The sequence below is a fragment of the Perognathus longimembris genome, chromosome 13 (genome assembly GCF_023159225.1).
Source record: "Perognathus longimembris pacificus isolate PPM17 chromosome 13, ASM2315922v1, whole genome shotgun sequence".
Taxonomy (NCBI): domain Eukaryota; kingdom Metazoa; phylum Chordata; class Mammalia; order Rodentia; family Heteromyidae; genus Perognathus; species Perognathus longimembris.
Window position 1 is genome coordinate 38431060 of NC_063173.1, and position 12060 is coordinate 38443119.

At 42.4% G+C, this 12060-nt stretch overlaps 1 protein-coding gene across 1 annotated transcript in view; it reads right to left on the reverse strand.

The window, feature by feature from the left end:
* Window positions 1–12060, reverse strand: part of Pamr1 (peptidase domain containing associated with muscle regeneration 1) — a 90870-nt gene that overhangs the window by 46432 nt on the left and 32378 nt on the right. Inside the window, exons 2-3 of the mRNA XM_048360757.1 lie at window positions 5167–5343; window positions 1944–2072 (exon numbers count right to left, since the gene is read on the reverse strand). Coding sequence (XP_048216714.1) covers window positions 1944–2072; window positions 5167–5343 — 306 coding nt within the window. The remainder of the gene's footprint in view (window positions 1–1943; window positions 2073–5166; window positions 5344–12060) is intronic.

Sequence of the window (12060 nt, forward strand, 5' to 3'; positions counted from 1 at the left end):
TTAGTACTACTAAGCCAATTTGCCTCCTTATTAAGACCTCCAGTTCCTATGTTTTTTATAAGTAGGGATTTTTCTGGTTTCATGTATTTCTCAATTTAGGGCCCTGGTTAGCTATATCTTAGTCAATGATGGATCAATCAGACAACTAGTGTTACACCTCAATATCCACACTGCTGGAGAGCCTTACACAACTCTCCTACCTATCTTCCCAGTATAGGAGCTTCTGAAGCAGCTGGGTCTTAGCTCATCTAAACATGCCTGGATGTATAATCAGTGACATCTCTTCTTCCTCCTTCCATGGCTGTCCCAAACCTTATCCACTACACTCTCACAAAGATTTCTCTTCCTACTTTCCAGAGTAAACTGAGATCTCATGGAGCAACTCAATTAGTAGGAGATAGAATCGTACTATAATTAACAACAAGGGAGCTGAGAGTGGTGGTACAAACCTGTAATTCCAGCACTTGGGAGGCTGAGGCGGGAATTTGAGGCCAGCTTGGACACTAGCACTAAATGTTTAATTTGCATTTATCTCATTGAATCCTTCAAATAAGATCTATTAGATAGGTAATGCTGCTTCCCTTTAGTAAAGAGAGTACACCATTATTAACAAAGGCTAAATGAATTGTCCAAAGCCACATAGTAGTATCAGGCAAAGGCAGTCATTTACTTAAGCCCAGGTCTATGTCATTCAAAGGCTTCTGTTCTGAACACTATTGTTACATAGTCTCATAGAAAGACCAGGGTTGAATCTTGCAACTCACCTACCTGGAAGCTATCATCAAGCACAAAATTAAATTTCCTAGAAATTACCTAAAATGGCATCAGAGTTTTAAATGACACCTGAAAGAGATCAGCAGGTGTATCCTGGAGTGCTGACAAAGCTCTGCTTTGGGAATAGTTGATTTCCTATTATGTGGGCCATATACTTCATCCATTGCATGAAACTAAAATCTTGTGACATTTTGCTACAAGTTAGATCAGGTGGAGAATACCAATGACATTCAAACCACCATTTTTGTGAAATACCATTTCCTAGAAGTAAAATTACTCAAGGGACAGGTGGTAGTGGCTCACATCAGTCATCCTACTTGGGAGGAAGAGATCTGGAGGATCAGAGCTTGAGGCTAGCTTAGGAAAAAAAAAGTTAACAACACCTCATCTAAAAACAACAAGCTGGGTATGGTAGAACACATCTCTGATCCCAACTACTCAAGAGGCAGAGATCTGAAAGTTTGAAGTTGGAGGCTGGCCCATGCAAGCATGGGCTGATAAACAAGAATGTGGTTCTGAGTTCAAACCCTAGTACTTCCCCCCAAATATTACTCAGACTGCAAATTCATCCTAACTGCTTCTGATTCTAATAGGAATCATTTGAAAAGGTCCCATGAAATCACAGCAACGTGTTAACTGGGAGTCAGCCAGGTTCTCAAAAGGATCCTGACCAATGGGGCTCTGCCAGGGGGAATCTTAGACTGAGGAAAAGGCTAAATTCCCACTCTGTTTGCAAAGAATTATTGAAACCCAGAGGGGGAACTCCAACAAAGATTAAGTCATTCTTTGGGATAAAGTACTTTGTCCAGAATCCCCTTCCAGGGACAAATGGTATGCTGATAATTTGGTGTCAGGTTCCAGGAATTTAATACCGGATTCAAGAAAATGTATCCACACAAATTTCCTATTTACCATGCCCTTCACACAACATGGTTGAAGCTTTCTCCATGCCTTGCTTCCGATACGAGACAGGCTGTGGGCAGACCGAAACAGAGAGCCACCAGTTCCTGGGAACAGCAATCCCAGACAGCTGTCCACAATCCACACATCTTCGTTACCTAGAAAGCCCCCTGGCCTCAAGCATTTCCAAAGCCACAGTCCAATGAGATCAAGTTTGGCCTTTTGTACACTTCCATTACAAAGCCGCGTGCACCAAGGGGCCTACTTACGCATGCAGTCTCCGCCGTACCAGCCCGCTCTGCACTCGGCACAGTAGAAGCCCTTCACATAGAAGTCATCCAGGGTGCCCCCCCACGAGCCGTTCCTGCAGCTCTTGCAGTTTTCAAAGATCATACAGCCTGTAAGATTTCCAACAAGGGTGTTAGTCCTAGCCCTTTCCAGTTCCAGTGTCTTCAGAACACTTGTACAACGCCCTATGCAGAACCTCTGGAACCCCCCAACTCCAAAATGACAAAACATTGAGAAAAACTGCTCATCCCAAAAGGGAAATACTAGACTCTCCCGAATTCAGACACAGAGAGTAGGAGAGGTTTCCAAAACCATCTTCCCAGTTAATGGTGGATGGCTTTGTTCTTGTTTTTTTATTTGTTTTGTGTTGGTGGTAATGAGGTTTAAACTCCAGGTTTCCAGCTTGCTAGCCAGGCTTTCTACAGTGTGAGTCATACCCTTAATCCTGATGTTTTAAAGTAACACGAAATAGCTTCTTCTAAAATGCAAGATCTGTCAATACAGTATTCTTATTTTTCTCTTTATACATGTATTTCCCATTTATTATAGAATATTAAGAAAATTCAGGTAGGCAAAAAACAATTTCCATAGGAAAAAAATCCAAATTACTTAGAGAATTCTGCTTGCTTTCTCTGAAAATATTGTATACATAAATGTATATAAGTGTGTGTGTCCATTGAGGCATGTATGCACATACAGGTTTGTATGTATAAATAAGGCTTATACTATATGCTGCACATTCATTTTTAATTAATAAGTGATTGTAAACACTATTCTATTAAGTAGTCATTTCTGTCATACACAAGCCAGGCCATTAGATACAATGGCAAGGCCTACTGAAGGGGACTTAGCCTGAAAGGTATCAACAAGCTACACTAGGGTAAGCAATGTTCAGGCCTAGATCACTTCAAAACATGGTCTCTTCATTATTCTGGAAATGAACTTTATAACTGGAGGAATATGGGGATCAGGAGGGAGGGAAAGTGGGAGAAAACGAGGGAGGGGTAAAACTGTATAAAAAGAAATGTACTTATTACCTTACTTATGTAACTGTAACCCCTCTGTACATCACTTACAATAAAATATAATTTTAAAAAATGGTATCCTGTGTGGATAGGGGACAGGGAAGAACCAGCAGAAATAGTTCCTTCCTATTTATCAGAATAGAGAGCTAAGTTCTGGCTCTGCCATTGTCCAGTTAGGTGTCCTGGAGCCAACTGCAGTCTCCATGTATTCTTGTCCTCGTCTGTCAGACTTGGATCAAAATGGATCCTCCATCTTATGAGTGTTTACAGATGAAATGAGCACATGGAAAGTGCCTGGTACATAGTCAGTTCCTCCCAAGTAGGAGTCATTGTTATACTGGCCTTCTCACAATTTCTTCTGACCTGTATCCCAACTAGCATGCTCATTTTTCTGTAGATTTGGGGGCTTGAGCTCAGGACCTGGTCACAATCCCTGAGCTATTTTTGCTCAAAACTAGAGCACTATTACTTTAATCCACAGTTCCACTTCTAGTTTTCTGGTGGTTAATTGGAGATCAGGGTCTCACGGACTTTCCTTCCCTGAGCTGCCTTCGAGTCACAATTATCAGATCTCAGCCTCCTGAGTAACTAAGATTACAGGTATGAGCCGCAGGTGCCCTAGAACCTGCTTTCCTATCAAAGGATACATCTTGACAATATTATATCCACAGGACCAATATGGTGTTGGCACATGGTAAGTGTCTCACAAGTGTTATTTGAGTGAGTGAATGACGAAGGTGTAAAGTAATGAATGAATGGCTAATGAACTGCTTAAGACAAACCAGCATTTTCTTGAGTAGACAGCATGCTTCTTTGCTTTTTGACTGAAAGTAAGTTTTCATTGGCCTGTAGTGTGTGTGTGTGTGTGTGTGTGTGTGTGTGTGTGTGTGTGTGTGTGTATTTGTATGTTCTGTAAGAGAAAGACACATGGATCCATTCTGGTGTTGCTTCCCTTCCTTCAAGTAGATGAACTAATATGATTCATCCAGTAGGTCAGTCCTGTCACCCATAACTGAGTCCCCAGGGGGTCACTGAGACATCCAAAGGCCAGTCTCACTCATGTACCAATTTTCTCTTAAATTCCCTATCCACTGTGCCCCTGGGGAAGTGGATGCAACTTGAACCTGCTCTTAATGGCCCTGCAAATGCTCTTCTAGCAGTTACCTGTTTTGGGGTCCTTAGGTTCATGACAAAGGAAAAAAAAGAAAAAGAATGCCATCATGGTGATTAAGATGAACAAAGTTATGGGGAAAACAACAATGTGCAGGTTTCCAAAGGACCAGGTGGAGGAGTCTGCTGCTAGAACCCACACTAGTCCATTGAGGGTGTTGATGCTGTTGGATGCTACTGGAGGTCACCCTCGGCACCTCTGCTGTTGATATTACCAGACCTGGATCGTCTTGAGCCGCTGCCACCAGCAGTGATGATCACCGTCTCTCATGGTAGAAATTAAAATCACACTATGGTTGGAATTAAAACCACCCATGAGAGATGCCAAATGACCTCTACAGCACTTCTGGATCTGACCGTTGATTGTTCCTTCAGATTGTTGCCTCTTAATCTGTCCACATCTTTCACCATTTACGTACTTCCATCAGGCTGAGCCACTTGAAGTTCTGGAAAGATCATGCTTTCTCTAGCCATAGGTCTCTACACTGTGCCTGGTGGTGGGACCCCTCCACCCGATCCCCTTCACCCTTCCCAGTATGTTGATTCTCTCTCCAACCAGCCCTGCACCTCCTCTAACAAGTCTTCACTGATCTTTCCTTCTACCTCACCCTGAGCTCCTCTGTGTTGCCATGGCACCCTGGGCAGCCCTATCACCTCACTTAACGATGCATTTGCTGTTGGCCACCTCCTCCCCCAGCCTATAGGCTCAGGGAGAGCTGGGATTTTTTTTGTCATGGTGGTTTTATGTCACTGTAGTTCCAGTAGCAGACATGGTACATGGGAGCTGTTCAGTTGCTGACCAAATGAATGAGAGTCTCAGATTTACAACTTTAACACTGCAAGTAGTACTAACTCCTCTAATTCCTTTCCTGGCAGTTAGAATGGGGTGAGTTGTGTCCCATTAATGACACTGATGGCTGCTTGCTACAATTCAGGCACTCAGATGATTCCTGGTCCATTACATCAGACAGCATGGGGGGAACCCTAGGGGCATCCCTCCCTCACTTACCTGGGTGAATTAAGCAGGAGTCACACTCATTGTCCTCATTCCTGCAGCACGGGATGGTGTAGCCCACCACTTCCTTCTTTCCAGGGCAGACACACTCAATCTGGTCGTATTCACAACATTCCCGACACATGATGTTCCACTCGGCTCCAGGGCAGCCTTCATTGATGACTGTGTATTCTGAAATGGAACCTGACATGTGAGGTCAGGCTGGCAGGAAGGAAGTGGGAAAACCTTCCAACATGGCTCTTAGGATACAGGTGCTGCCCTACAAACATGATGATGTCCTGCCTAAAGGAGAGGGAAAAAAAAAAAACCTGTGCAAATTCTCCTAGGCCCGCATCTCCAAAGTGGGGTGGCCTATCGCAGAGCCATTCCAACCCACACACTGGAGCAGAGATGGATTGTTATAACTGTTATTCACTTTAGTTGGGTGTGTGTGATTTTTGGCTTGCTTGTTCATTTGTTTTGTGCCAAGACTCAGGCTTGAACTCAAGGCCTCGTGCTCTTTCTTAACTTTATCTACTCAAGGGTGAAACTCTACCACTTGAGCCACACCTCTACTTCTGGCTTTTTGTTTGTTAGTTAGAGATGCCTGTAATCCTAGCTACTTAGGAGGCTAAGATCTGAGGATCATGGTTTGAAGCCAGCCGAGGCATGAAAGTCCATGAGATTCTTATCACCAATTAATCAGCAAAAAGCCTGAAGTGGAGCTATGGCTTACGTAGCAGAGACCTAGCATTGAGCAAAAAAAGCTCAGGGACAGAGCCCAATTGCTGAGTGAAAACCCCAAGACTAGCACTACCACTACCACACCCCCCCACCACACATACAGAGTCACTCAGATCTGGTTTCCAGGGCTAGCTTTGAACTACCATTCTCAGATAGCAGGCTCCTAAACTGCTAGATTATAGGCATGGGCTACCAGTGCGCTACTCTCTGTAGTTTTTCTTGTTTTTGTTTTTTTGCCATTCCTGGGGCTTGAACTCATGGCCTGAGCACTGTCCCTGGTTTATTTTTGCTCAAGGCCAGCACTCTACCACTTGAGCCACAGCGCCACTTCTGGCTCTTTCTATATATGCGGTGCTAAAGAATCAAACCCAAGGCTTCATGTTCTCTGTAGTTTTGTGGGTTTTTTTTTTCTTTTCATTTTTTTCCCTTTATTGTCAAAGTGAAGAACAGAGGGGTTATAGTTTCATATGTAAGGCAGTGAGTACATTTCCTGTTCAACTTATTACCTCCTCCCTCATTTTCCCCCACCTCCCCCCTCTCTGTAGTTTTATCTTTAAAAACATATAGTCCTAGCTAGGCATCAGTGGCTCACATTTGCAATCCTAGCTACTCAGGAGACTGAGATTTTCACAGTTTGAAGCCAGCCCAGGCACAAAAGTAACTGTCAGATTCTTTATCTCCAATTGGCCACTCAAAAACTAGAAGTGGAATTGTGGCTCAAAGTGGTAGAGCACTAGCCTTGAGCAAAGAGCTCAGGGACTCAGCTCTGAGCCCTGAGTTCAAGCCCCATGACTGACAAAAAAGAAAATCAACAACAACAAAATAAAAACCCACATCTTACATGATTAGAGAGTATGTAGAACATCTGTGTTCTTTTATAAACAAATACACCTTTCCCTGGTGCTGGTGTTTTTCTTTTTTCTTTTTTGTTTCTTTTTCCCTTTTTTTTCCTTTGTGATGCTGGGGGTGGAAAGAAGGATATCGCGCATCTTAGGCAAGTGCTCTACCACTAAGCTACATCCCTAGCCCTCATAGCTACTGTTATTGGAACACATTTCTTGCCAAACATTATTGGAATATGTCGGGCTATTGTTTGTAAGTGCATAGACAGTGTACCGCACAACTCCAAGAGAAAGCTTGCAATGACACAACTATCTCGTGCTGTGTGGCTCAGCATACTCTCTATACCAGGCCATTCAAGGGCACCACTGTCGCTGCTCCCTAAGCTGAGCTCCTCCATTTGCAGCAAGCCACTTTCATAGCATCTTCAAAGCAAAAACAAAGGGTACCACAATAAGTATGTTTGGGAGAATTTCAGTGTTTCACAAGAGCTCATTACTCTAACTTCATTCAGCTCCTAAGTACAATCAAAGGTTCTTCCCTATGAGAATTCTTTTTTTAAAGTGTTCCTTTCTGGGTAGGTTTTTTTTTCTTCCTTTTCTTTGTTTTTACCTCCTCCACTTCCTCCTCCTTCTTTTATGTACACTTAAGTAAAAAAGCTGACATTCTATAAAAAGAATCAATCAGAGGCTGCTCAGAGGAACTCAGGGACTCAAGAAATCCAGGCTAGGAAACAGATTGGCTGGTTTTATTTGCTTTCCTCTTTTTCTGGTTTTCTATTTCTAAAAGTTTTGCACAAGGAAGATGATTCAAGCAGAAGTAATCTGGGCAAGGCTTAGTGAAGCCTTCCCTAGCCTGGAGTCCTTTATATAACCCACCCTAAACTACTAACAATTTGTTTGTCTATTTTCCTCCCCTAAATTTGGATATTTGTTTATTGATTATTATTTATTTTATTTGCATTATTGGGTTTTGAACTCAGGACCCCATGCTTTCTAGAAAAATGCTCTGCCATTTATTACTTGAACTTCTTTATTTTAGTTGTCTTTCAAAAAGAGTCTCCTATTTTTGCCCAGAACCAGACTTTTAAAGAGATAGACTGCCCTGACTCCTTGCTACCTCCAGTCAGGTGCTGAGGTAGGTATGGGAGCCCCCATTTCAAACCGCAGCCCTCCTACTCATCTGACTGTGTGCTGTGCCATGTAGGTTCCCAGAGAAGAAGACACCACCAGCCTCCTTTTGCTCCTAGCTGCACCTCACATTTGCATGCCACATGTCCCACCTTCTCTCCTCTGGGGCCACTTCCTAACTGGAGAAATTTAGGGTGGGAGGACTGTGGAGTCTTCATCTGCCTCTGAAGGGCACATTGCCTGCTTAATTAAGGTCCCAGGCTGGAGAACTCTGTTTGCCAACCCCAATTCTGACCTCTTGCCATTGCAAAAAAGCCATTAGACAGTTGAGCCTCAGAAGCAAAGTAGCCATGTCCCACTCTACCAAGGAAGATCAAGTAAAGTCTCTGCCCTTTGATGGCTGTCATTCTAGCCAGCAATGTTCACTAATTGTGGGCCAAGCTCTGCAGCAAGCTGTTGGAGTTAGGCTTGGTCGTGCAAAGCCATTCACCAGGAGTTAACCTGTGTATAACACACTCAGCAAAGACCCTTTCTCATACACTCACCAAAGGCCTCTTTCATTCATTTTCCATGACATGGACAAGTTATAGACAAGAAATAATATGTTGTTTACTTTGAGAATGTCTTGGTTTATGTTCAATTAAAATGAGATATGCAGATTTGGCACCTGATTCAGTCCTCCAGATGGCTTTGGTGCTTCTTGGAGGCATTCACACCTGGGGAGGAAAGCTCTGGAAGGGAAAGAGCAGGGCACCATGAGTCAACCTCCCTATGGCTGCCCTTTGAGTCCAGCCCCCTTGGTCCCACCCCAGAGGCACCTACAAACTCTGAGAGACAAGAAAATGGAACTTTCACGTGTACCTGTGAAAAAAAGTTCAAGCTCCTTATAAACAGAGAAAGGACGGAGAGGAAAAGACTGGCTACACTTAAAGCCACCTGATTGCTCTCAGTTATGCAAGCTGAGTTGTTTAGTAGAGAAAGCAATTTAGAAAGGGAACAAAGACAAAGGACAGACATGCATGTTACCATCTGTTTTAACAAGAAATTCCTTTAGTATGAGGCAACTAAAAAAAAAGAGATAGATAGATAGATAGATACACACATAATGTTATTGTTGTTATCAAGTTATTGTATAGAGATAGAGGAGTTACCATTTCATAAATCTGGTAATGAGTACATTTCTTTTTTGGATAATGTCACCCCTTCCTTCACTTTCTCCCAGTTTGCCCCTCTTGTCTCTGCTCACAAGTTCCATAGTTCACTTTCCACATGGTGTACTTACTGAATAGGTTGATTGCATTTACTCACCCTGCCCCATCCCTTTTTGCAACACACTCTCCAGTCTCAGATTTTTGATCCTCTACCTATAGTTGGAATGTCAAACACAAGCCACCACCATGCCCAATTTACTGATTAAGATGGGATCTCACCCGCTTTTTACGTCATTCCATGATCCTCCAGATTACTACCACCCCAAAGAGCTAGGATTACAAGCCTGGCCAAAGCAGCTAGCTCAGATTTAGGATTCTGACACAAAACTGACAGATTATAATTTACCGAATAGGCTCATTTAAAGAAATTATCACCATCTATTCTCAACCTCAGGTCTTGAGAATCTTCTAGCATCATATAATGATGTGAATACTAAAAGATTAAATTTAATGCTAGGAAAAAATGACTTTCTTCCATCATCTTGCACAAATATTGGTAAGGCAGGAAAATCCTCACATTGGCATTGAGTTGGAATCCTTTGCCTTTTTATCCACTTTATTTCCTCTGTGGTACAGTAGAACAACTATTTGCAGAGCACTTAAGTCATAGGAGGTTTTATTAGTAACATAGAGATGACTTTCAATGTATGGGTACATGCCCATAGGGTCTATGCAAACATGACAGCATTTTATATAGGGGATTAGAGTCTCCATTAGTCTCCTTCATGGACAGCAAGAAGCAACCATCCATACCTGCCTGTTGCTCGTCTCCCCAAAAAAACTCTAAGCCAGCAGGAACTATAACTAACTCACCACTGCTTGTATAAGGCCTGGCACACAAGAGGTGCAGGATAAACTGATTGTTGAATGAATCTGGTCATAACTCAAAGGGGTAGGGAAACATTTTTATGCCAAGTGTCATTGGATACTTATAATATCCTTCTTAGGCCTAGCTTTATTGAATTTCAACTGAGAAAAAAAACTCCTGGATTTATTGAATTTTGGGCCTCGTCTAATAGTTGTCTTGGCAAGGCTAGACCAAATTATTTCAAGGAGCATACATGGGCTGTGGGCCAGGCATTCCTCAGTTCTGTAAATTGCAGCTATCTTCCTTTAACAGTTACTTGCTTCTATCCATTGAGTCTAGGTTGGGGTTATAAGCCAGGAGAGCTAGTTTTTCTACTAACTGGCAGATATCAGAATTGGGGCACTTTCCTTTGGGGTACTTTCCTTCCTATGAGGAAGGCCCCTAGAACTATTGGTCCAAGTTGTGGACCCTGGGCCCATATTCCATGTGGCCTCCATGAATATGTACATAGAATATGGCTCAGGTCTTCACCTTCTTCCTCTATTCAGCCTGGGACAAGCACTACACCTGTGCAAGTTTTCTAAGAATGAATAAATAGTCATAACTCCTTGAGATGAGTTCTTTCAGCATGAAAGGCCAAGGAAGGTTTGCTCTGCTTTTATAGCTGGCAGAGCCTGTTCCTCTAGCAAGTTACAGATATGTTTACCTCCACCTGTCTGTAGAATATGGGTGGGGGAGTCCTTTGATCCATGAATTAATTTCCCCAAATACTTTCTTTGTATGTCCCTGTACTTCAGTGAGCAAGCCTAACTCTGCCTGCTTTAGCTCTTCCTATTAATTTTGAGGTAAGAGACATCTCAGTCTCAGGGAACGAACTCAGGGATGCCAGGAGAAGGGATTTGTAGCTGTGACCCATGTTAGGATAAAGTACAGTATAGGCACATTATATGGATGTATGGAAATAACACCATGAAACACTTCACTCAGTACAATTAAAAAAGAATAAGCTAGAGATGGAATGAGTAGGCTGAGGACCAATGCAATCACAGAACCCTTATAAGCCACAGGAAAAGCTGTGCAGAAAGAAGTAGAGTTTAAAGATGGAGAAAGGACCATGACCCACAGGACACAGGAAACCTCTTGAGACAGGAAAAACCAGGCAATGATTGGGGTCCTTCCCTTGGAGCTTCCTGGGTAGCCTTCAAGTAATCACTGTGCACTGTTTTAAATTACTACATCTGTAACAATTTGTTACAGCACCAGTTAGGGACAAATACTGTTTTCTCAAAAGACAAGCAAACTTGCAGCCAATCAGTTACCATGCTGTTGCTCATTTCCCCACTGGCATAGTACCAAGAACATGAGTGAGTTGATGAATTCACCTTTTCATTCAACAAGTAGTTATTAAGTATCAACTCTGTGCCTGGTGGGAGGCTGGATGCTGAGTACAACAGAGAGAAAAACAACCTCCTTGAGCTCCCAGGGCTCTCATACAGAAGAGGAATAGATATTGGTCCAATTACTATACATACATAATAATGAACAACTAGCCAATCATGAATGAATAATCGTGAAGGGACATTCACATGGAATCTATAGACGTCACAGGGTTAGAGAAGCTTAACTATAACCACAGAAAGAAATGGATCTATTTGCAAGCTAAGATTCATAGATGATTTTCATGCTTTCATGATTTGATTTCTTCCCCTCTGGTCACCAAGTTAACCATTCTTCTTAGTCTCCCAGCTTGAACAGAGAGAAAAGGGCTCCCCCCAATATTGCTTATATCCTACAACAAATATTCAAATTGACCAGCTAAAGAGATTTTAGAATGCAATAAGCAAACAAGAGCAACATCTTGGATTTTTCCTCCTCTCTATTTATTAAAACTGCATTTGTGGAAAAGGCACATTCACCATTTGGCGTCAACTGTATAAATTTCAGGGCATTTCAATATGGTCCAAAAGGCCAGCCAGTTCCAGAAACTACCACTGAGAGAAACTGCAGAAGTTATTCAGTGTTTCCTTATGTGTATGTGAAAGCTGGTTAGCGTTCCTGTAGTGAGAGCGCGTTTTATATTCTTCATGTAATTTCATTTTCAAAACACTCCTTGGGGTTAGTAATAAAATTTCTTTTAAGTAAAAATCATTTACTCTAACCCTTCACTTTACCGCAG